General features: G+C 32.4%; 2 protein-coding genes and 1 long non-coding RNA gene across 6 annotated transcripts in view; 2 read left to right on the plus strand and 1 right to left on the minus strand.

Moving 5' to 3' along the window:
• LOC140434991 (uncharacterized) overlaps positions 1-22,943 on the minus strand; it is a 35,309-nt gene extending 12,366 nt beyond the window's left edge. Inside the window, exons 1-3 of one of the 4 annotated variants that reach the window (XM_072523646.1) lie at positions 22,939-22,943; positions 21,408-21,543; positions 21,231-21,350 (exon numbers count right to left, since the gene is read on the minus strand). In XM_072523646.1, the coding sequence (XP_072379747.1) occupies positions 21,231-21,350; positions 21,408-21,537 (250 nt within the window). In that variant the 5' untranslated portion in view covers positions 21,538-21,543; positions 22,939-22,943. Of the gene's footprint in view, positions 1-7,301; positions 7,602-21,230; positions 21,353-21,407; positions 21,849-22,938 lie in introns of those variants that run through there. The other 3 variants (XM_072523647.1, XM_072523645.1, XM_072523648.1) reach the window with 3 other exon arrangements.
• The window catches only part of LOC140434997 (uncharacterized), a 244,720-nt gene that overhangs the window by 183,461 nt on the left and 34,230 nt on the right, over positions 1-27,029 (plus strand). The window lies entirely within an intron of this gene.
• On the plus strand, positions 22,449-25,402 carry mRpL54 (mitochondrial ribosomal protein L54). The gene is made up of 2 exons (XM_072523649.1): positions 22,449-22,838; positions 24,761-25,402. The coding sequence occupies exons 1-2, from the start codon at positions 22,736-22,738 to the stop codon at positions 25,075-25,077; spliced, it is 420 nt and encodes a 139-aa protein (XP_072379750.1). The 5' UTR covers positions 22,449-22,735; the 3' UTR covers positions 25,078-25,402.

The raw sequence follows: 27,029 nt of genomic DNA on the forward strand, positions 1-27,029 counted from the left end.
GTTGTTGCGTTCTTTTAGCTTTAATTTAGTTCGTAGATAACTCACCACTCACCGACCTTATTCATCTTTAACAGAGCGAATTTTGATCAAATTTGTTTTGTTTTATGTCTGATGTTCTCTTTTATTTAGCTGTTCACCTGGTGAATAGACAACGACTTTATTTCACGAAAGAAAACGTAACGGAAAGAGCTGAACGATCACCAAGGACAACGTTGAATTGTTAACTTTTCTTAAAGAGACTTGTAAGTTCAGCGATAAGTCAGAACCTGTTTACTAAAATACAATTAGATAAAATAGAATAAAATACATTGAAATAGAGTACTGGAATAAAGTAGAATAAAATAGAAGAAAATACAATGAAAAAACGGGTGTGACCCGTTTTTTTTTTACTGGTACTGCCGGTAGAAGTTATATTTCTATACACGCGTTCGCCGTTACAAATTTATATGGGAGTCAATCTGCACAATCATTACATATGTAATGCTATAGGTAAGAGAGAGCAGAAAGAGAAACAGAATTAGGTATATAATAGGTATATGGTGCATCGTTTGCTGTATATAAACAATATTTGACCTGTAATAGAAGTATAGTAAATGAAGGATTGAATCAATATCACTACAACATAATTCAATATAATAATACAATACAAATTAAAATGCAATATTCATAAGTATTTAAAAATGACAATTTATACATAACTTACTTACGCATATGTTTAATTTACCATAAATACATATATAATTACAATAAATAATTTACAATAAATATTAAATATATTTACAAAAGGAACATTTTTATTCTCGAGAGAGAAAATATATCTTCTGTCTCTCTCTTACTTATATCTTACATATGTAATGATTTTGCCGATTCACTTCCGTACAAATTTCCAACGTCAAACGCGCGTATAGAAGTAAAACTTCAAAAAAATTTTGTGAAAGATAAAAATAAAAAAAAACAACTCGGATTATGTTGTAAATTTTCATTTTATTTTAAAATTTCGCATTTTTGCGTATATTACATATATTTAATAAAATTAACGTGGGATTTTTAAATATTTCAAAAATAAAAAAGGAAATTCATATTGGGATTCGAACTCACATATACCAGCGTATGAACAAAACACGCAAAAAAATTGCCAATTAGACATGACAGTAATGAATTTCAAAATTGACAGTTCTCAGTCATACAGTGATTTATTGTAATTATTATTTTGAAATACAAGGCCTAAAATAATTATAAACATTTAATAAATAATACAAAACACATCACATAAATAATAATATTAATAAATATTAAATATATTTGCAAAAGGAACATTTTTATTTTCGAGAGAGAAAATATATCTTGTTTCTCTCTTACCCATATCTTACATATGTAATGATTTTGCCGATTCACTCACGCACAAATTTCCAACCACGAACGCGCGTATAGAAGTATAACTTCAATAAAATAAATTAAATTCAAATAAAATGAAATAAATAGAATCAAATAAAAATTAGAATAAAATGGAATAAAGTAGAATAAAATAGAGTAAAATAAGATAAAATAGAATAATACGAAAAATAAATTAGAATAAAATGGAATAAAGTAGAATAAAATGGAATAAAATAAAATAAAATAGAGTAAAATAGAATAATTAGAATCAAATCGAATAAAATTGAGCAAAATAAAATAGGATGAAATAAAATAAAATTAAAACAAACTAGAATAGAATATAATAAAATAGAATCAAATACAACAAAATAAATTAGAATAAAATGGAATAAAGTAGAATAAAATAAAATAAAACAAAATTTAAAAAATAAATAAATAAATTTACGTTAAAATAAATTAGTATACAATAAAATATTTAAAATCCTAATCTAGTATCCTAATTCAATTGTTTATCGGTTTTTATGTTAGTTTATTATTAAGACATAGCTTTTTTATGTAGCTTAATATACATGTAAAACAAAATTTATGACGCACTATTAATATTTGACAGTAAATAAATATTATTCATTTCCTTTGTGACTTTATGAAAGAACAGTTACAAAGAGATCAACACTGAAGTATTTGACGAAATACACTCGCGATCATAAAATCCGGGTCACCTTGAAAATCACCGATATTTCATTTTTAACGAGCTTTATCATAAATAATAATAACACAAATACAAACTAATGCATGTTTCTGAGAATTGTTGTGGTTTCCTTTGTAACAAAGAATTCCAATAGTGCTAATTTCGCGGTAAAGTGCACACTTCCCAAAATGAACGCTACCTGTAACTCCGCTTGTTTTAAATGTCTCGTTTGTACTTCGACTTTCTGTTCAAATGCAACGGACAAACGTTTATTATTGCCACCATTAGTGTTTATTTTTTGACAAAAATGCCTTTGACTGTTTGAAACGGCACAAATTGTTGCACTTGTGGAAGACGGTCACACTCAACGCAAGTCGCAAGAACTGTTGGCGTAAGCCTTTCTACGGTTCAACGAGTGCTTCAACGCTTTCAGGAGGCAAGTTTGCTAACCAGGCGACCTGGCTTTGGACGAAGAAGAACGACCAAGGCACTAGATGACCGTTTCCTTGTGTTTCAGGCTTTACGAAACCGGACCTCAACTGCGGTTATGCATCAAAATCATCTAGAGGAAGTACGAAATCGCAATTTTAGTGTTGCAACAGTCAGAAGAAGACTTTGTTCTTCTTGACTATCTTCTCGGGTAATGGCTAGAGGACCGCCACTTCGCCGGGTGCCTCGAGTTGCACGACTAGCTTTTGCTCGACAATACGCGCATTGAGGAATTAACGATTGTAGCAAAGTGTTATTCTCAGATGAATCCCGTTTCTGCCTAACTGGATCCGATGGACGTGTAAGAGTTTGGAGGAGAACCGGTGAACGAATTTCACAAGCTTGCATTGCTCCAAGAATGCCATTTGGTGGAGGCTCGGTCATGGCTTGGGGAGGTATATCTTCCGACTTCCACACAGAATTACCCTTCATCGAAAATGGGTCCCTAACTGCACGAAGGTACATTACGGAGATTCCGGAAGAACATGTTATGCCCAACATGGCAGGGCTTGGAGAAAACGCCGTTTTTATGCAGGACAACGTGCGGCCGCACGTTGCCAGGATCAGTATGTAATACTTGGACGAAGTTGGAATTACGAGGGTACCCTGGCCAGCTAGGTCGCCGGACCTGAATCCCATCGAACATCTCTGGGATGATTTGAAAAAACGTATTCAAACCCATACACCTCCTTCTAACAACGCACAGGAGCTTAAGGATCTGTTAGTGAGAGAGTGGAATAACATACCACAACATGTAATCCGGAGAAAAATTGAGAGTATGCCCCGTCGTCTGCAAGAGGTTATTAGAGCAAGGGGAGGCAATACACGATATTGGTCATTGAAATTTCACTGATTTTTTACCAGGTTCTGTATTTTCCATTTTTTTTCGTATGTCTGTTTTATCAACAATTTGATTTGTTTTCTGTTTTTTTCAATAAAACAATAAAGAACCATTTTTTTTCTTTCAAAACAAGCATTGATGACAAATAAAAAATACATTAGCCAAAAAAAAGGTAATCACTGCACCAGAGGCAAAAATATTTAAGAAACTTGAAATTTTCAAGATGACCCGGATTTTATGATCGCGAGTGTAGTTAATAAAAATTTTCTAAAATTGAATCAGCAACAATGGATTGCGTACGATACTTTGATAGAAGCTGTGAACATTGGATCTGGTGAAATTTACTTCTTTGATGCTGGGGATGAACAGAAAACACATTACTAATTTTATTGTTATTGGCTAGGATCAGATCGCCGTGGTCCTAGCGTTGGCTTCATCTGGAATATCTGCAACTTTATTGGAAGGCGGACAAATTGCAAATTTTGCCTTGAAATTACCATTAAACATACAAATGAATGAAACACCAGATTGCAACATCGTCAAAAATATAGCAATGGCGAAGATTTTACAGGTATGCAAATTAATCGTTTGAGATGAATGTACATTGGCTGTATAGGTACTGTACAAAACTTTATTCGTGACAATCAAAAACATATTTGGTGGAGCCATGATTCTATTTTCAGACTGTTCAAACAACAACAAGATGACAACTTTGAACAAGATCAAAGTGCAATTGACTTTTCGAAGCAACTGTTAGATATTGGAAATGGTAAAGTCGCTATTGGCACCTAGACCGGAATCAATTCATTACCCAGAGATTTCTGTTAATAATATTAATAAATAAAACTGAAACAGAAACGCCAGGTACAGTCGGTTCGCAATTACCAGTCCGAACTGTCTAGTGAATTTAGTAATTATTTTTTTATCGAAGTTAGTTACTTTTTGACAGACTATAAGTGGCTGGAAATTACTATACAGCCAAGCACACGTACTCATAGCCAATATTAGTAGTAAACAAACTAAATAGTAAATAAAATAGAACTTTACGAATTACTGACAATCAATATTTATTTACTTGCACCATATAATAAATAGTTATGTATATATCATCATCATTTTGGCTTTACAACCCTGTGTGGGTCCTAGCCTCCCCAAGAATTTTTCTCCAGTCGTCCCTATCCATCGCCTTCCTCCGCCAAGCACGTATTTCCATATTTCTCATGTCTTCATCGATGTTATCTAGGAATCTTGTTCTGGATCTTCCTCTTCTTCTTTGACCAATAGGTCTATCCAGGAGCGTTTTTCTAGCTGGGTCGGTTTGCTCCATCCGCATTACATGGCCTACCCACCTCAGACGTCCTATCTTTATGTGTTTTACGATATCTGGTTCCTGGTATATCCTATAGAGTTCGAAGTTGTATCGTCTTCTCCAGACACCGTTTTCATTTACCGCTCCATAGATGCGCCTTAGTATTTTTCTTTCGAAACATCCTAACATGCTTTCATTGCTTTTTGTTAAAGTCCAGGTTTCTGAACCATATGTTAGGACTGGGCGTATTATTGTTTTGTAGAGTTTTACTTTTGTATTTCTTGATATAACTGTAGATTTAAAAAGGAGATTAAGCCCAAAATAGCATCTATTAGCCGTGCAAATTCTGCGGTTTATCTCTGCGGTAGTGTCATTTTCAGTATTGACGAGCGTTCCCAGGTATACAAATTCGTTAACTGCTTCGATGACGTCATTTTCTATAACAAGTGGCCGTAGTGTTTGTGGTTGCGTACCTTTTTTCATGTATTTTGTTTTATTGGTGTTTATTATTGAACCCATTTTTGTAGCCGCTTCCTTTAATGCTACGTACGCCTCTCGTGTTGCGTTTTCCGTTCTCCCAACAATATTGATATCATCAGCATGTCGCCCAGCCTACTGAATTGTGATTGGTCAAATGGCAACAGTAATTGCAGCCAATCATAATTCAGAAGTCTGTTGCTCATTTTCTGAATTATCGTTGGTCGAACGGCATCTGAGCTGCAGCCAATGATAATTCTGAAAATTGGGCATTGGTCGTCGTGCCGGTCCAATCGTAAAAAGGTCCAAAACGACCGTTACGATTGACCTACTTTTTTCTGCATAAAAGAAGTACACGACGGTCAGGAAATCAGATCTGGTCAGGTTTGGTCCGCAGATCCAGCCTTCTAGGCATGTTAAGATCCTCTGGTCGATTAAGTTCCTAGAGTTTCTTGTTTTCTTTTACAGCTCACCTATAAACCCGGAACCTAACGTTCCCATCTTTAACCACGGTTTGTTTGCAAACCACCGGCGGCCATTTTTGAGGGATTTACTGTGCTTTTCGACTTAGTCGAATTTGCTAATAAATTCCCTTAAGAGCGTCGTCATTTTTCATCGAATTAATCTGTGTTTTTGGACTTAGTCCAAAATCTGATTATTTCGATAGGCGTACAAGTAGTGTAAGGAATTTTTCTCTTACAGGATTCAGCTAAGTCCCTACTTCACGGGACTTAGCCATCAGACGGTGCATATATCCTTTTTAAAAGATTGAGATTAAATAAAGACTTCCAGCTTGTGTTTTATTTTCTCTTTCAGGATATTGCTCACATATATATATATTTCGTACTTGCAAAATAAACGTATAAACTGTGTTTTATTTTCCCTTTTATTTTCAGGTACACTGCTAAACTTTTATATCTGAATTTTGACTTTGATATTTTGATACTTATAGTTTTCAGGTACACTGCTAAACTTTTATATTTGAATTCTGACTTTGATATTTTGATACTTATAAACTTTACATTTAAACTTTGAATTTAATACCTTGATATATATATATATATATATATATATATATATATATATATATATATATATATAACTTATATGCTATTTTCTTTTCTCTGTTCTCTTTCAGGTACACTGTTAAAACTTATAATTTCTATCTTTGAATTTGATAATTATTTTATTTCTGGTACACTGTTAAAATTTTGATTATTAATTTTCTGACTTTAATATTTGTTGTTTCATTTTATTTACAGTTATTTAAATTGGTTATATTATTTATGCTTATTTGTCACCACTTAAATTAACTTGTAATATTTTCTATAGGTCCAATCGACTTAGAAAATTTTCATAAAAATAATTTGAATTTTTGACTCTAATTATTTTTACAGTGTAGTTCTTCCTCTTTTTATTGTTGATTATCCCGAATGGCATAACAACCGACATTCCTGTCCTTATCCCGAGTCTCTAGCTCAACTCCTTCCCACTTCAAGTAATTTTGACAAGTGACATTTCCTATACTTATTAATTTGAATTTTGGTTAAAATTGGTTCATTGTTAATAACTAACGTGTGTTACTTTTCAGATTCTTATTCTAAGACTAATTAATATAATTATCCTCCAGATTTCCGGATCAGGAGATAATTATACCTTTCTTACAGATTCTTAATATAAGTTACGTTATATCTTTTCTAACTATTTTGAATATTGTTTAATAAACTCTATTTATCGTGTTTATTCTTTAAAAAGGCAATTTTATCCCTAGCTGAGTGTCCATAGCCCGTGACTATGGCCACCGACAGAGAACCTTATTCCCTTAGGTCCTTCCAAGCGACGGATAGAGCGGTTAACATGCCTTCTCTCTCTCCAGAAGGAGATGGGAGTTATACAAGTTACCGACAAGCATATGCTAAAATTTGCACAGATTTGTTATATATTGAACCGGTAGTTGTGATTTGTGACGTACGTATTACTTTTTCCAGAGCTAGATTGAATAGTATACAGGAGAGTGGGTCTCCCTGACGTAGCCCGTTATTTGTTTTAAAAGATTCAGAGAGTTTCCCCTGGATTCGTACTTTGCATTCAACTTTTTCAAGGGTTAGTTTGGTTAAACTTACCAACTGATTTGGTACTCCTAGGTCTATCATTGCTCTAAACAATTCTCTTCTATTTACAGAGTCGTAGGCTGCCTTGTAGTCTATAAATATGTGGTGCGTGTCTACACCGTATTCCAGTGTTTTCTCTAGAATTTGTCTTAGGGATGTATATACATATAACAGTATATAATAAGTAGTTATGTTAAATTATAACAACTGAAATATATTTTTTAAATATATTTTTATACTACCCAAAATTTTATGGGTTTGGTATACACTTTCACTATTTATAATAATTCTTCTTTTTTCAATGAACAAAGTCTGTAATAAAAGTTTATTTAAGCTGTTAATACTGTGATTACTATTAAAATGGGAATAAGCCACAATTAAAGGTTAAAGTAGGTTTATTGACGTTTCAGTTTCCACTTCGGAAATCGTTCTCAAAATAATTTCCGAAGTGGAAATTGAAACGTCAATAAACGTACTTTAACCTTCAATTGTGGCTTATTCCCATTTAAAAAGTAATTACTTTAAAATGCCACAAGAAAATAGCTTCAGAACAATGTTAATACTGTGAGCTAGGAACTTTTGTGTTGTGTAGGTTTCCAGCTATGAATCTGTCAAAATGTGCCCGAGTTGAGCGAATGGACCTTACTGGCATTCTACCGAAAGATTTTATGTTTTGAGCAAAAGCTAGAATCAGCAATACAGTCATATCAAGAATTTACGCTAATTGAAAGGGGAAAAGAATATTGACATAATATGAATATTGCTAATATACCAGAAAATATTGTGTATACGTTATAGATGTAAGAACAAGTGTGGCAGAAACGGAAGAGCCTCTCCCACACGTTATAGAACAATTATCTGTAAGAGATTTTTTAACAAAAATTAAATTTTTGTTCTACACTGAGCGATTTAACGGTAGGCAATTCCCATTTTTGTTTTATATGTTTAAAAATAAAAAAAGGATTTTAATTATAAAACTAAAATTTGAGTTTAGAAGTGTCATTTGTTTTACCTGCTCTGTGACAATAAGTGACCGTTAAAAGCAGATCATTAATATTTTTCCGTGTAGCATATCAGGAGGCATTTTAAAAAATCCTAATTTAGTGAAGGTAATCTTTATGTATCACCTATGTTACGAAATTTGGCTATCATCACTGCTATTTTAATCTTAGCTACAGCTGCACTAGGAACAGTTGATTGAAGTTACAACCAAACCACTCTCTCTTTAATTTCGTAGCCAAGAATCTTCTTATACCTATACTTCTTCTTCCTACAATTTAATCCTGCATTATGTTTCGCTGAAGTTTAAACTTATCTTTCGCATAATGTGTTCAAAATATTGAGGTTTGTACATTGTTCTGAGTGCCTCTGCATTTGTTATTTTATAAGTTCAAGGTATTTTCAATATTATTCTATGAGTCAGAGTTCGAATATTTGTATTTTGTCGCAGCAGTACTTATTCATGGTCCACTTCTGCACACCATATAGCAGGATTGAACGAATATAGCATTTATTGGACGTATTTTTAGTTTTAAGGCCAAGTTACAACTGATGCATACTTTCAATAAAATGGTTCGGTTTTCACAACCTTTTTTGGTAAATTTTTTTTTTTCAAAGAGCTTCAAGATGTAGGTATACTAAGACAAAATCGACATTGTTTAATTGAATCGTTTCAGGTTCCGAGTCTATTTCCGAGTCAGTTGTAGTGATCTCCTCAGATGAAATCCAAATCCAGAGAGTTTAAATTAGGAAAACCTAATTAGACTTGCAATCAGTTATGTCTAAAGTGTTAAAATCTAAATGACCTGACGACGGATCTGTCGTCTTTGTAACGACGCAAGCATAGCTTGGCGACAGCTTGTCGCTAAGGGAAGATAAGTAAGAAGTCCCGTTACTTCTTAACGGAAAGATGGTAAAACCAACCCTCCTCCGGCAAACGGCAAAAGCATTCTGTTTCAATTCATCGAAGTAACAACATGTAGTATAATATTATAATATTAATATATTTGTAATATTTTTTATTTTTATTACAAACAATTAAGTTTTTTCATATTATAACGTTTGCATAGAAGTATTAAATAGTTTAATTTACGGTCTTGTGTTCTTTACTAAAACTACGGGAAGTCCAAATAATATTTAGCAACAAGTAACTGGAAGAATTCAAGATTTCCGTTTTCCACTGAACAGTTATACAACACACTGGTCCTTCGATTTGGATGCTTGCTGCTTTGGAAATACGAAATATCAAAGGTTAGTGCTTTTCCTTTTACCATTATTTCATTTTTTACATTTTCACATGAGATTTACATTTGATTTGTTTCAATTCGGTGGAAAACTACTTCTATCTTAATTGTTTGTTATTAATCACTATTTTGTACAACATACGAAACATTTATTTGATTATTTTACTTGGTGTAAACGCGGTGGTGCAGTATTACAGGGTTTTATTCCTTATTCTACATTTAAAAATAACTAATTTGATTTGTTTTTAAATAATTTCTGCATTCTTACACTACATCACTGAACATATATATTTTTACGTCCTATTTGGATGTATTTACTATAATTTGCTATAATTTACACTTTTGGGTTCTATAACCAATACGGTTCGTCATTTGCGTAATCGTAATCACACCTTATCGTCATTTCTACATCCTTTCTGGATATATTTGACATATTTTCTTAATTTACAACTTCTGGGTACTATTTACCAACCGATTCGGCTTTCCAACGATTCGGGCACGCTTTATAACTAAATAAAGCTACATCTAAATCACTTTAATCATTTACACATTTTCTGTGCTATTTTATTACAGCAATTTTATTATTTTATATTTTTTAAGCACAAAAAATTTACATTTAGTTACATTTTCATTTAACACACAAGTTATAATACTTAACATTGTACCTTACTTATTTTACATTTAATAAATTTACTTGTCACTATGGCTGAAGCTGCTGATAATGCTAAAATTAAACGCACTTCAATTAAGGGCACTTTAACTCGTTTCTCGAATTATTTTAACTCTGTCAAAGAGTTACCTGCAACTGAAATTAACTTTAGGGATTTACAGTTACGCCTTGAGAAAGTTGAGAAGCTCTATGACGATTTTGATAATGTTCAATCAATTATTGAGGCTGCTGACCCAAACTATACTACAAATGCATCCACTATTCATGACAAGGAACGAGCATCTTTTGAAAATCCATTCTTTTCTATCACTGGCCTAGCTAGAGAACTTCTTGCCAAACTTTCGACTCCTCCTGCTGGTCAGATATTCCAATCATCTACACCTTCCACAAGTGAAGGTAACATTTCTCAACAAAATATACGTTTACCTACCATTAATTTACCTTCGTTTGAAGGCGACTACGACACCTGGTTATTTTTTCGAGACACTTTCAACTCTATCATCCACACAAATTCCGAACTTTCGAACATACAAAAATTTCACTATTTGAGACTATCCTTAAAGGGCATTGCTGCAGATACAATACGCAATTTAGATATTTCTGATGCAACATATGCCACAGCATGGTCACTTTTAAGGGAAAGGTTTGAAAATAAACCACTTCTGGTTAATAACCACATCAAAAAGCTCTTCAATTTACCCAACATTTCTAGAAACTCACATAATGATTTGCGAGCCTTATTAGACGGTTTACAACGACATCTACGATCTCTTGAATCTTTACAAATAGACATTACAGGTTGGGATCCTCTTATTATCTACTTAGTCACTACAAAATTGGACAACACATCTCACCGCGAATGGGAACAATCGTTGAAAGATAACGCTACAAATTTACCCACATTAAATGAGCTCACAGAATTCTTAAAAGGAAAATGTAGAGTTCTGGAATCTCTTAATAATCACGATGATAAACTCCGCACCAAAGCAAAATCTTTTGTATCTACGAACAATAACAGCAACACTTTAAATTGTTCATTATGTTCACAAAATCATCTTATTTATTCGTGTCCTAATTTTAGCAAATTACAGCCAACCTCTCGCTTAAACGAAGCAAAACGTTTAAAACTTTGCATCAATTGTTTACGTTCTGGACATCCTACTAAAAACTGCAAATCTTCTGGCTGTCGCAAATGTGGCAAACCTCATCATACGCTTTTGCATTTTCATAATTCTATTCAGAACACTCCAAATTTGGAAGCATCATCTTCTCAAACACCTTCTAATCAAACTACAAACTCCTTAACAACTCACAACCATTTTGCTAGTTCGTCGCAAATTTTACTGTCTACTGTTTTAATTAAGGTCTTTGACTCCAAAGGTAACATGCATGAAGCTCGTGCACTGTTGGACAGTGGTTCGGAAAGTAATTTTATTACTCAACGGTTACTTAATACTTTAAAATTACCCACAACTGCAATTGATTTTTCTGTCTATGGCATAAATCAAACAAATTCTGTGGTTCATCTTAAAACTTCTCTTACCTTCAAATCAAATACAATCAACTTTACACGTACAATTTCTTGTTTAGTGATGCCTGAAATAACTGGAAGACTGCCTTCAGTCACACTAAACAGGGAATCTCTAAACATTCCCTCTAATGTTACATTAGCCGATCCACACTTTAACGTTTCGTCTCCTATAGACATTTTAATCGGTGCAGACACATTTTGGGATCTTTTATGCGTTGGTCAAATTAAGCTATCACATGGTCAACCAACTTTACACAAAACCAAGCTTGGCTGGATTGTATCCGGTCCTATACCTTTTCTTTCTCGTAACAAAACAAATTGTCACTTTTCTAGCAACAGAAATCTCGAAAATCAGTTACAGAAATTCTGGGAACTTGAAGAATTTCCAAGAACCAAGTTCTTTTCTGAAGAAGAACTTCAATGTGAGAAACACTTTAAAGAAACTACTTCCTTTGATTCTACAGGCAGATTCATTGTCTCTCTTCCTTTAAAGTTACCTCTATCAAATCTTGGTAATTCAGAGATTTCAGCTACCAAACGTTTTTTCTCTTTGGAAAAGAAATTAAACTCTAACCCAACTTTGAAAGCAGATTACATTCAATTCATCAGTGAATACTCATCATTAAATCATATGTCTAAACTTCCTCCAAATTTAGTATCTCATCCAGACTTCTTTCTTCCTCATCATTGCGTTTACAAAGGTAACAAGATTCGTGTCGTATTTGACGGATCTGCTAAAACTGACACTGGCTTTTCGTTGAACGATATACTTATGGTAGGTCCTACACTACAAGACGATCTTTTTACTATTATTTTACGTTTTCGAAAACACAAATTTGCTTTAACTGCTGATATCGTTAAAATGTATCGACAAATTCTTATAAAGGAAAATCAGCGTTGTTTACAAAAAATATTGTGGCGATCTGATCCAAATTCATCTATTGAGACTTATACTCTAAATACTGTAACTTATGGCACTGCTTCCGCCAGCTTTTTAGCAACGCGATGTGTGCAAGAAGTAGCTCACATTTACTCTGACAAATTTCCTGATATTTCGTCTATCATTTTACGCGATTTTTACGTGGACGATCTCCATACCGGTGCTTCCACCTTAGAGGAACTTAAACGTATTCAATCTTTAACCACTGAATTACTTTCAAAACATGGCTTTCATTTAAGTAAATGGAAATCAAATTCAACCGAATTAAAAATCGATAATATGGATAACACTCCTTTGGACATAGGTTCCAATGAAACTGTCAAAACATTGGGTCTCTTTTGGAATCCCAAATTAGACGTTTTCTTCTTTAATGTTCAACCTACTGCAAACAATTCTAGGATTACTAAGAGACACATTCTTTCTGCAATTTCGAAGATATTTGATCCTCTTGGTCTCTTAGCAGCAGTTACAATAACCGCTAAGATCATTCTACAAGACTTATGGCGTCTAAAAATTTCCTGGGATGAAGTTGTACCCATGGATATTCATACAAAATGGTCAAATTATCAATCCCAATTAGTCAATCTTAATGAATTACAATTCCCTAGATATATTACTGTTTCAAATTTTACATCCATACAATTACATGGATTTTCCGATGCGTCTACTGCAGCATATGGTGCTTGTATTTTTATTCGTTCCTTAGATGCTCAAGGAAATATAAGTTGTCATTTACTCTGTGCCAAAACCAGGGTAGCTCCTTTGAAACATATTCTTACACTTCCCCGACTTGAACTTTCTGGAGCCCTACTCTTATCTGAATTGGTGGACAAAGTAAAGCAATCACTACAAATTAATTTTGATGAAATTTTTTATTGGTGTGATTCCAGCATTGTTCTAGCATGGATCAATACATCTCCCAACTTGTTAAAACCTTTCGTTGCGAACAGGATTTCACAGATTCAATCGTTGACTAATTCTAATTCCTGGAGATATATAAACACACAGGAAAATCCTGCAGATTTATTGTCACGTGGTATTCCACCTACGGCACTACAAAATTCCGATCTATGGTTTCATGGCCCTCCATGGCTTTCATTGTCTGAAAATTTCTGGCCTCATCAACCCTTCAAACAGGTTAAAATTCCTGAACTTCGATCTTCTGTTAATCTATCCGTAAGAATTTGCATGAATCTCGACATTATTTACAAAATTTCTTCCTTAACTAAATTACAACGAATTGTAGCCTACATATTACGTTTCTGCAAAAATTCCAGGCTAACCATGCCAGAAAGAACCTTCACCAATTTAACATGTGAAGAAATTGCCTGTTCTCTGATTTGTCTTATTCGCATTGTGCAAAATCAGTCTTTTTCTGATGATTTCACACATCTCAAAAAACATGGCAAGGTTGATCATAAAAGCAAACTTCTCACCCTGAATCCTTTTCTTGATCAAGATGACATAATTCGAGTTGGTGGAAGAATTCACAACGCTGACATCTCATATGAGAGAAAGCATCCCATCGTAATTCCACAAAAACATCATTTTACAGACATACTTGTACGGCATGAACACATGAAATTACAGCATGCTGGTCCACAGCTACTTTTATCTTCCTTGCGAGAGAAATATTGGCCTCTCAATGGACGCTATGTCGTTAGAAAGGTTGTGAGAAACTGCATCACATGTTTCAAGGCAGCTCCAAAACTCGAAACTTATTTAATGGGTAATCTACCTTCTTCACGTCTTACTCCTTCACGACCCTTTACCCACTCGGGACTTGATTATGCTGGACCTTTTCTTTTAAAGGACCGTCTTACGAGGAACTACAAGACTATTAAGGGTTATGTAGCACTTTTTATTTGTCTGGCCACAAAGGCTATACACTTGGAGGTTGTGAGTAGTCTGACTACGGAATGCTTTATAGCAGCTTTAAGACGCTTTACTTCTCGACGGGGTAAATGCGCTTCTATTCTTTCCGATAACGGGAGCACATTTAAAGGTGCCAACAATGAACTTTCCAACTTTCTCAAAACTAACAATTCTGCCATACATGACAGACTCTCTTCTGAGGGTATCGATTGGAAATTCATTCCGCCGCGTTCACCTCATTTTGGTGGTATCTGGGAAGCAGGGGTAAAATCGGTAAAATACCATCTTAAACGAGTAATTAGCAATACGGTTCTCTCCTATGAGGAGTTTTCCACTGTTATGATTCAAATTGAAGCAATTCTCAATTCCAGACCTCTTTTTCCTATGTCTAATGACCCCTCAGACCTACTTCCTCTCACACCTGCACATTTTCTGGTTGGATCACCTCTCACATCAGTTCCTGACCGCAATCTGTTAGATGTTATGGAAAACAGGTTGAGCAGATTTCAAAGGGTGCAGCAAATGGTGCAATGTTATTGGACACGATGGTCCAAAGAATACGTCTCTTCTCTTCAGCAACGCGTCAAGTGGAAGAAACAATGCAGTTCCCTTCTCAAGATTGGTTCCCTAGTACTTGTTAAAGAAGATGGACTGGAACCTCTTAGATGGACCTTAGGTAGAGTAATTGACATCCATGCCGGCAGTGACGGAATTGTGCGTAGTGTAACGCTAAAAACAAACTCTGGCGTATACAAACGTCCGGTTGTGAAGTTATGTGTACTACCGAACGAAAATCAACTTTAGTTTTTCATATTGACTTTTGGACATTATATATTTGAGTTTTTTGAACCCCCTTATGGCGTTCAAAGGGGGCGGCTTATGTTAAAATCTAAATGACCTGACGACGGATCTGTCGTCTTTGTAACGACGCAAGCATAGCTTGGCGACAGCTTGTCGCTAAGGGAAGATAAGTAAGAAGTCCCGTTACTTCTTAACGGAAAGATGGTAAAACCAACCCTCCTCCGGCAAACGGCAAAAGCATTCTGTTTCAATTCATCGAAGTAACAACATGTAGTATAATATTATAATATTAATATATTTGTAATATTTTTTATTTTTATTACAAACAATTAAGTTTTTTCATATTATAACGTTTGCATAGAAGTATTAAATAGTTTAATTTACGGTCTTGTGTTCTTTACTAAAACTACGGGAAGTCCAAATAATATTTAGCAACAAGTAACTGGAAGAATTCAAGATTTCCGTTTTCCACTGAACAGTTACACAACATAAAGTAAACATAATGGAAGAAAAAATCTCAGAAATGGAAGTTAAGAGTTAATTCTGTATAACCAAATTCAATTTGCACCAAACTGCAAATAGACACAAAACAGAAAAAAGGAATGTCAACAGATTGCACAATGCAGATATAGCCCAGTCTGGTTAAAAAAAAAAGGTCGAAAAATGTTTCGTAGATATTTGAAGCTTTTAAGACATAGATGGGGGTTATTAGATGACAAAGGGATGAAGAGGTACTCGTATTTTTAAATTACGTTTTTTTTAACAATAATTTATGGTCACAATTTGATTTTTTGCCTATAAGTTTTTTCCCTTATATTTTAAATAAACAATATTTATTTCATTTTTTTATATCAAAAATATCTCTATTTTTCCGTTTTTTCAATTAAAATTGATAAATAATTTACGGAGATATTTGCAAAAAAGCAATACTAATTTTTTGCACTAATTTATAAATTTTATTAATTTTTTTTATTAACAAAATAAATTGTTATTAATACATTTAAACATCAAGGAATTACCGTCTTTTAAATTTGTGCGAAATTTCCCCCTGATCGGTCAAATAGTTTAAAAGTTATTTAATTTATTTATCCCTGAGGCTAATTATTTAAACTATTGAACTTGCCCTATGAATGATGCTAGACACATTTAGCAAAGTTCATAGGATTCTTTAAGACTTAAACTATCTTAGAAATTAAATGCATATTGCGTTTTCATCGAAATTATTTACAAAATAAACGTTTGAAAAAGGGGTATGTTTTTTACTTATAAATAATTGTAATAACTTTTATATTTTTCAGACTACAGACTTGTACGTACAACCATTGGATAGCTGGTAAAAAAACTCACATAAAAAAACCTTTTATGACCAATAGGAACGAAGTTAGCGACTATTTTTAAAAAAATCATATCTCCATTGTTTATAAACATTAAGAAGTAAAATTTGCACAAATTTTGAATGAAAACCTAAACTTTATATTGAAACTTATAGCTATAAAATTTATCCAATTTTTCGAAACTTACAGCCCTTCGAAACGAAGGTACTTTCGTTACTTACGTCTGTAGCTTGAAAAATGTAGAAGTTATTACAATTGTTTATAAGTAAAAAACACACCCCTTTTTCAAACGTTTATTTTGTAAATAATTTCGATGAAAACGCAATATGCATTTACCTTCTGAGATAGTTTAAGTCTTAAAGAATCCTACGAAATTTGCTAAATGTGTCTAGCATCATTCATGGGGCAAGTTCAATAGTTTAAATAATTAGCCTCGGGGATAAATAAATTAAATAACTTTTAAACTATTTGATCGATCGGGGAGAAATTTAGCACAAATTTAAAAGACGGTAATTCCTCGATGTTTAAATGTATTAATAACATTTTATTTTGTTAATAAAAAAAAATAATAAAATTTATAAATTAGTGCAAAAAAACTGCTTTTTTGCAAATATCTTCGTAAATTATTTTTCAATTTTAATTGAACAAACGGGAAAATGAAGATATTCTTGATATAAAAAAATGATATAAATATTCTTTATTTAAAATATAGGGGGAAACACTTATAGACAAAAAATCAAATTGTGACCATAAATTATTGTTAAAAAAAAACGCAAGGTAAAAATACGAGTACCTTTTCATCTATTCGTCATCTAGTAACCCCCACCTATGTCTTAAAAGCTGCAGATATCTGATAAAAATTTTGCCGTGAAATCGATGATTTTTGCATAACCAGACTGGGCTAACATTAGACAGGAATATGAAGAGAAAGTAAATAGTATGACCATCATCATTATCATTGGTGCTACAGCCCTAAAAAAGAGCCTCGACCTTCCCAACCGTTCTATCCATTGCCAACTGTTGCCAGTTTGCTGCGCCTATTTGTCTACCATCCTCATCTACACCATCCATCCATCTGGGTTTTGGTCTACCCCTACTTCTACTTCCCACAGGTTGTGACATAAGGATTCTTCTAGGAGGGTTGTTCTGCTGTGATCTTGCCAGATGTCCTGCCCATCTTAGTCTTCCTATTTTTATAAAGGATACTACGTCTTTACCACCAAATATATGTTTATATCTGTGATACATCTCGTAGTTGTACCTCCTTCTCCAAACACCATTTTCACAGATGCCACCAAATATTCTTCTCAGGATCCTTTGTTCAAATATAAGCAGGAGATTTTCATCTGCCTTGGAAATAGTATGACCAGGAATCACATAATATCTAACTAGGAATGTAAAAAAAAACGGAATAAAAAATAAAGACAATACAAATAACCAGGTATGGACAGATCACTACAGAGAACTCTTGACGGTGGAATATGCTGGGGAAATAATGAAGGGGGAAGAGGAAACAGTGGATAAAGAAGCTGATGCAGTAGAAATCGAAATGTCAAAAGAGCCAACAATAGAGGAATTGGAGGAAGTACTGTATAGAGAAATATAAGGAGAAATATAAGGGATGAAATGCTAAAAGAAATAAAAGAGAAGGGGGAGGCAGAGGAGATCAGGAGTTCAGAATTTGAAGAAGTAGAACACTTCAAATACCTGGAGATAACAATAAGCAAAAGCAGAGAAAGAATGCCAAAAATAAAAGAAAAAAAAAGAAAGTCTAAAAATATACTACATGGGTCAAGAATGGTACAAGCAAAAAGTGAATTTGTCCAAATGAAGATGTCTCCGTAGCCCTCTGTAGCAGAGAAGAGACAATGGCTTATAAGACTATTAAGAATAAGTTGGGTGGATCGTATTAGAAATGTCAAGGTATTGAGAAGAATGGAATAAGAGAGAGAAGGGCTGAATACCAGTAAATTAGAAAGTTACAATATTTGGGACATGTCATAAAAGCTAAATGATTCATGATATGATCAGATAATCTGATTTAATAATAATACAAGGAAGGGAACCTAAGGGAGAAGACTGATTGGTTGAATTGGACTGATGCCTAAAATTTTGTCCAAACTTGTGGTAACAAAAATGGACAATGAGGGCACAGAAATAAGTGACTAATCATCATCATTCTGGCCTTACAACCCTGCGTGGGTCTTAGCCTCTTCAAGAATTTCTCTCTAGTTATCCCTATCCATCGCCTTCCTCTGCCAAGCACGTGACTATTTAGAATAAAAAAAAAACATAACTCGAATGAGCAGATTTAAGAATCCAGTTGTAGTCTGTGTTTCTGCCTCCAAATATTGAGCTGTTGCTCTGTCCTTGAATTAGGCAGAACAGTCAAAACTAGGCTAGAGAGGTGATCAATCAGGATAAAATCTGGACAGAATTTTCCACCTTTCTACAGAAGGGAAATGAGTTTCTGTACAAAAACTTATGTATGATACTGCAAGCTGGCTTATGACCAAGATACATACTAATAGCATGGAGGTTTATAATGGTAGTATATATACCTATACCTAGCAAAACTGGATAGGAAAAAGCTGAGCCTGTTAGTTCTGATGTTATTTGTACTGAAAACCTTAAACTCCACTTAACTCAATCTAACCCCTAACAAGTTAATAACCCAATTGTTCCATGGAGGTTCATTTGAGACAATGTTCATGTTGTCCTAATAGGGAAAATGTCCAAAATTACAATAAATTATTATGGTATTTTTTCCAAAGAATAAATATTTCTAAAATGTGGCAAAATTAAGTGTCGGCAGGCATTATCATGTCCTTAGCAGAACTTATCAAGAAACAAATATTAATATTTGTGAAAAATATGTTTTACACAAACTAAGTTGTAATTTATTTTAGGACAACCTTGTAGCATTTGAACATTCTTTGAAATATATTGAAATCCCCTTGTATGTATTAAAAGACGAAGTAATTTTTTTTAATTCCTCTTAGCGTCACAAAGTAAAATAAACCATTTTTAGAGTTGTTTATATTTCCTTGGTATTCTTTGATCATAAAACCGCTCGATAAATGCGTTTCAAATAAACATCCATTTAGATCGCTGAGAAGTTTTTGCCGGAAAGATAATTTGCTTAGGTCGCTGTCATAGGCAGTGGCCTACAGCGTGGTCCAAAGTTTTCGTCAAATTTGTTTTGTTCTTGCGTTTCTTCCTTTTTGTATTTTTTATGGAAATCTAGTGTGTAATGGCAGTTAATTGTGCAGTATGTGTAGTTACAAAATAGTGGATATTTACTCTCTGTTAATATGGCAGATTAGAAAAGAGTAATCACTATTTTGTTAAGTATCTAAGAGATTTGTGCCGTGTACCAGAGTATTGAAAATGGTTCCAGTGTTGTAAAAAAGCGCTTATAGGGTGTGTCCAATGTGCCGCTGATTTTATTCCAACCTCACTTTTATTTGTCTCTAGTCATCTTTCCAGACCAGTTGAAGCAGTCCTTTTTGTTGATGCATAGTAGAAATTTCAGTATAATTCCAGTTTAACTCCAGAAGTGTTAATGCATTGTTTTTTGTGAAACCAAGGTAACTTTTTGTTTTAAACTTTCAAAAAAATAAATAAACATTAAAATAATAATTGCTTTCATAATTTAAATAATAAAAATAAAGGTTTTAATAATTAATATTGTAAATCTTAGGGAGTGGCTATGATGGCTAGATTCATATTTTTGTGACATTAGCTTATTTTGTTTTTAGAAAAGGTTAATCTTTATTAATAGTTTTATGTAAAAAGATAATTCTTTATTTGCCACAGTTTATAGCCCAGAACATTTTTGTAAGTTTTGTAGCATCTTCCGGGTTTGTAAAAGGATAATGACAAGTCTTCTTTGTTATTTTTGGTATAAATTTTTATAACTATTTGAATCATATATTTTGTACCATTAAATATCTGTAACTGTTTTGTCCTTTTATTTTAGAAAAGTCTACTAACCATTTTTGTGTTTATAATAATTATTTCAATAGTTACAACTACTAGTTGTTGTAATTGTTATAATTTGGCACCTCGAAGCAGCGTCCATTTTAAATTGCTAGAGGTCCTTCCCATTGTTTTGTTTGTCCATTTGTTCCAGGAGATTCATGTCAGTACCCCTTTGTTCCATTTTTGTAGTCTCCCCAATCCAACCCCATTGCCATTCAACTTATCCATGACAATGCTCTCCAAACACACCCTGAGTGCCATTCGCACAGTTTTGTTTATTTTGCTTGCCCTATCTCCACTCTCAGTAGTTTCTGTCCCCAGTTTTCAAACCCACTAAATTATACCCTATGTGGTAGGCAAAATATTACGTTACAACCTTAATAAGAACACCATTAGAATATAGCCACAAACGTCAACCATATCTCAAGAGCAAAATGCTGCAAAAGTGTAGGAAAAATGATCTATCATGATTAAATGAAAACTAAAAATAAAGTTCTCCCTACATAAATGTTCATTGACCTAAACCCATATTTTTTTATATATTAGCATATTACTTCGCTCACCTGAGTTACCTTCATCAGATTCATTAATAAAGTCTTCAGGGGATGTAGATAGTTGGCTCTCTATATATTCTTGACTCACTTCAGCAAACTCTTCCTTAATTCTAGCTTTTAGTACCATTTCTAATAAATAACAATTAGATCAGATTATTTAGCATTAATTTTTACTACTTGTCTTACCTGGGTTATCTTCTGATTCATTTTTGAAGTGTTCCAGATCTATTGATGTGGACAACTGACTCTCTATATCTTTTTGGTTATATTCAACAACCTCTTCCTTAATTTCAACTTTAAATTCCATAGCTGACATTATAAGCTGAATAAAGAGGTATGTTGGAAATGTACTAAATGTACAGTGTTTATGAAATTCAAGATAGTGAAATCATAAAATGTAGGCACAGAACCGAACAAGGTTAGTACAAATACAAATAAAATATAGTATTTTCTTTTACAGTCTTTTACTAACCTTGTGCACTGCACTGAACAACTCTGGGCAGCAAAATGGGACCAAAGAATCAAAGAATATAGACGCTTCTATAATATAAAGCGTCTATTATATTCTTTGATGGGACTTTGAGACTTTGACGTTTTTCACATTTGGTACCAGTGAAGATAGTCTCAAATGGGTTTGACATAATGAAATATTGGTGTTTGTGTTTAGTAGTGTTGAAATCAGATATCTCTGTTTGAAATTTACATTACAAATGAAACATACTAAAAATTAATACTAATCTATCCGCTAATCTATCAAAGGGCAATTGCCAAAAAAATTTCTAATAATTAATTGCAACTAATATCAAATAAAATTCATTCATGTTTTATATAAGATATAAAATTGCAGAATCCATAAAATATAATAAAAATGTACATTTTAAAAACTTTATTTCTGTATTTGAAGCATATAACATATACATTATAAAGACATGGCAACACTGCCAACGCAATATTTCGTTCTGTGAAACGTAATTGACAGCTAATTTGAGGCTATCTTCACTGGGACCAAATGTGAAAAACGTCAAACGTTTAAATACCTACTTATCTAATAATTATTTTAATCCCACTGTGAATATTCCCCACAAATATCAAAGCACAACCACAGTCACATGTAAAAACGTAAAGCATTAAACCTTAAACCAACGAATATAGACGCAGACGAATATTCGTTAATTAAACCAAAGAATATAGAATAGATAGACGCATATGAGTCTATATTCTTTATTCTTTGATTCAGAGTATATGCTTTGATTAAACAGTGACAGTTAAATTCCAGAGTATAATTCATAGCCCTGAATCCCTGATGGAAAATAATATAGACGCATCTATATTCTTTGTTGATGATTTTTAAACTTCGATAAAAGACGGAACTTGAAGAAGAACAGAAGAAGAAGTCATTACAATAATATAAACATAACCTCACAAAATCTATAGAAATAGAAAAATTAATTATTTTAAATATATCTTATTAATAATATCAAATTTAAAAACTGTATTGCATTAAAATTATTTAAATGAATTATTCCAGTGTTTATACCCTTTTTAACGTAAGATGTATGATATCAAAGTTTACATCTTATATTCCAAAAAATACCTATGCGAAGAAGGATAGTGCTAGTGAGTACTTTTTTTGAGCGATTACTTAACTTTTTTATTTACTTATGATTTTATGAGTTACTACATATATATTTTTTATTAATTACTGCTTAAGACTTACCCGAATTGTTCAATATCACTGAAAAACTCTAATTTTGAGAGATTCTAACTACCAATCCAGTGTAAAGTAATATAAAGGTTGTATATAGGCTTTTACCAAAACTATATCGTCATTTCGCCTGAATATCCAAATAAAAGTTTAATGTAGTCAGGCAGGCATAAAAACGTTTTGTGTTATTTCAACTGATTAAGTAATAAAAAGAATAAAATGCATAAAGTAATAAAAAGAATACAGTATTTTTGTACAATTTTATTTGTTGTTTTTAAAAGAATTTTAAGTTTAGTTTAATTTAGTTTAGTTATCTAGTTTGTCCTATTATTTAAATTGTGGTACCAGCCTTAAGCCTTTACCTGCATATTATATTTATACTTAATATAATATACTAACACTTTTAAGAGCAACTTCCATACACAAGCTATGTATGTACACAAATATGTTATGTAAGGAGAAAGTTTGAATTTTGCACACATACATTCATTCATATTCATATTTGATTATCAGTCATATAGATATGAACTGTTCCAGAATATATTACTATTACCTATTGATATATTTCCTGGTGTACGTATTATGTTAATACAGTATACTCCCTTTATAACGAACACGGTTATTACGAGGTTTCGCTTATAACGAGGTACATTAGATGTCCCGTGAAATTTCTATTGAACTATAACCCTTTATAGCGAGGTAAATTTGCTTATAACGAGAGAAAATAAGATTGCAAAACGTGTTTTTTACGTTTTGGCCCGGCCGTAGCTATAAATAAATACCCTTTTTAACTGCGGGCCGCCCACAATAAACTTTTTACAATTTATGATTCTTAGTCGGAAATGTAAAATTTATGATTCACAAGTGTCATTGTATTGGGTCGACTATTCACACCTAATAATAATGGTCATAATAGACAAGATGTGGAAAGTGTTTTAAAGGTTGTCAGAAACTTTATCCAAGGACAAAACGCAAATGAAGAAGCATAAAACTGTTTCACATCTTTAGAAAATATGATAGATAGAATACTGGACAATTTAAAGCAGTCAAAAATGACAAAATAACTTTATACGCTTTATACATATTTACAGAATACAGATTTTTTGTTTTAACATATATCATTGACAGTAAAAGTAAACAACTCTTTTTTGTTTTAATGCATTTCATTGACAATAAAAGTAAACAACTTTGTTTTAAAAATGCCATTCAAACAATATTTATTAGCATCTTATATTGCTCCGAATGGCTTCACTATAGAAAGTTAATGTTTTAGAAAACTACATATTCATATGTATGCACAATATTATTGTTGTTGGATATAACGAGATCCGCTTATAACGAGATAATTAGTCTGCCATTTCAGTTCTCGTTATAGAGGGAGTCTACTGTATTTATTATATCATATAATAATATAATAATAATAATATATATATATATATATATATATATATATATATATATATATATATATATATTTATTTATTTAAGTAAATATAAAAAGTTATAAATAGCTTGATAGTTCTTATAGTGATGTTTTAAAAGAAAATATCAGTGACAGCAATGTGATTTATTAATTGTTTGTATGTTTAAGAAATTTAGTGTTGAGTAAAGACAACACAATTTTATAATACAATTTAAACATATATATATATATATATATATATATATATATATATATATATATATATATATATATATATATATATATATATATATATATATATATTATATATTTATGTAAAAGATAACAACTCTTAAAATTTACTACACAACACTCTTAATGACATTTAATATAGCATATGGTACTTTATTGCTTCATTAAATTTTTTTGTAGGTGTTAGCATGATAGGAGGAGTACTAAAGAAAAAGAAACTTGGTAAGTTAGGACCTGTAATGGAAAAGAAAGTCTTACCTGTAGAAACTGATCCTGAAAAATTAGTTAAATATGCTTGTGGTAGTAACATATATAAAACTGGAGAAGATGCTATTTTAAAAGAAGATAAAGAATACCCAGATTGGTTATGGAATGTAAGGTTAGGGCCTCCTCCAACTTTAGAAGAATTGGACCCTGAATCTAAACAATATTGGAGATATATAAGAAAAATGGCAATGAAGCGAAATAATCAGTTATCAAAAATAAGAAAATTTTAATTTTACATTTTATTTAATATTTTTAATATTGAAGAGGCCATTTTACAAGATCTATAATAGGTGATAACTAGACTCAAATTGATGAGCAAAAGTTGTTAATTGGTGAACAAAATAATTGATTTATTTTCAAATACCAAATGTGCAAAAATTTCATTATAATTATAGATTTTCTGAAAGAAATAGTATTTGTAATATATAATTAATTACAATTATATATAATCTTTTAATTGTGTAAATTTAATTGATGTGCAATAATCTTTAGTCTGGTAAAAAACTGTTTAGAGACTTCTCTAACAACTTAACATATTCGAGCTCAAATAAAATAGCAAGGATATAATTCAGCTGTTTATTTACACCAAATAACATTGCTTAATCTGTAGAACATTTTTTTTTAATGTTTTTGAGTAATGCCTAGAATCCACATGTGAGTTTTAAGCACATGTTTACTGTCAATGCCACTTAAGTTTTTGAGGCGCACAAACCCAAAATTGAAGTCTGCTTAGGGTGGATTAGGTGGTTGTCATCAGTCTCCTCCCAGTAGTCAGGTGAGTAACACAAAAGTGAAGTGCGGCTGTTATTATTAATGTAATTCTGTTATTAATGGACAATCTCGTGAGATCATATATAATGTGTTTAATTATTTCAAAAATTTTAAGCTTGAAGCAGATACCTTGAAAACTGTGAAAGAAATAACAGCTAAAGCAACAGGTAAGTTTGTACAATAAATTAATTTTAATTCGCTATCAAATGAACTGAAAATAATCGAGAGTTTTTAACTTTGCCTTTATATTTTATTAGTCATATCTGCTTAATTCATTCTCTTTTAGTTGTATAACGTACTTTCGTGGTTATATCATATGGCAGTCTTCTTTCTCATGTGCCGTGCTCGATTATTGAGCATTGGCTATAGTAATTTTGTTGACGGCAGCTCAGAAAAGGGATGCAGAGGGTCTGTTAAACCATTCTCTCAGGTTTCTAAGCCATGACGTTCTTCTTCGACCTGTCCACTCTTCTTCCATCTACCTTGCCTTGCATTATTAAGTGGAGTATATTATATCTCTCTGGGTGTCGCATAACATGGCCAAAATATTCAAGTTTGCAACGGCATAGCTTTTTTAAATAAATATATTTGCAAAAATATGTGAAATTATAATTATTGTATGTACATCGGTCTTACTCTCAATAATTGAAAGACATTTTTTAACATACTTAAATTATTACATCTATTAGCACATGAATATATCGTGTACTGTCTTTCGGTATGGCAGTAAATATAGACTTTTTTATACTTACATACTAGATAAAATGAATCACTATAGTTATTTTTACAGGAATTTCCATCAGAACAATCGAAAGGATAACAAGAGAGGCAAAATGTTCTTTGACAAATACCGACTGAGTCCAGTTTGCCAGTCCAGGCAAAAAACGAGTAAGGAGATCAATCATAGATTTGCCGGAATACCAAACAAGAGACATTCGCAGAATAATCTACGATTTTTATAAAACAGACAAATGTCGGGTTACGATAAAAAAATTAAAACAAAAAATTCATAACGATTTGGATATCACAATTTTACAACCGAAAATTGCTTATAGAAAAAAGTGAAATACGAGCTTTGAGAATAATCTCTCAGGCAAATCAAACATTTTCGTACTCAAAATAGGCCAATTGTGTATGTTGACGAGACTTACTTACACAGCGGTCATACTACGAAGAACTGGACTGACGAATCAACAAAGGGATTATTTTCTAATATTTCAAAAGGTCAACAACTAATAATAGTGCATGCCTTTGGAGACATGGGATTCATTAAGAATGGATTATTAATCTTCAAGTCAGGTACAAAATCAGGTACTAGTTTTTGATAACGCATCTTATCATCATAGTATTCAGTTAGAGTGACCGCCTACATCAAACTAAAAAAAAAATGAAATTATAGAATGGTTAATAC

Source organism: Diabrotica undecimpunctata, chromosome 2 (assembly GCF_040954645.1).
Source record: "Diabrotica undecimpunctata isolate CICGRU chromosome 2, icDiaUnde3, whole genome shotgun sequence".
Classification (NCBI taxonomy): domain Eukaryota; kingdom Metazoa; phylum Arthropoda; class Insecta; order Coleoptera; family Chrysomelidae; genus Diabrotica; species Diabrotica undecimpunctata.

Excerpts from the sequence above, each read along its gene's own strand:
- mRpL54 (XM_072523649.1), top strand. The coding sequence starts at position 22,736 with ATGAATTATTCCAGTGTTTATACCCTTTTTAACGTAAGATGTATGATA. Across the intron at positions 22,839-24,760 it reads TGCGAAGAAGGATAGTGCTA|GTGTTAGCATGATAGGAGGA; the intron begins GTGAGTACTTTT and ends ATTTTTTTGTAG.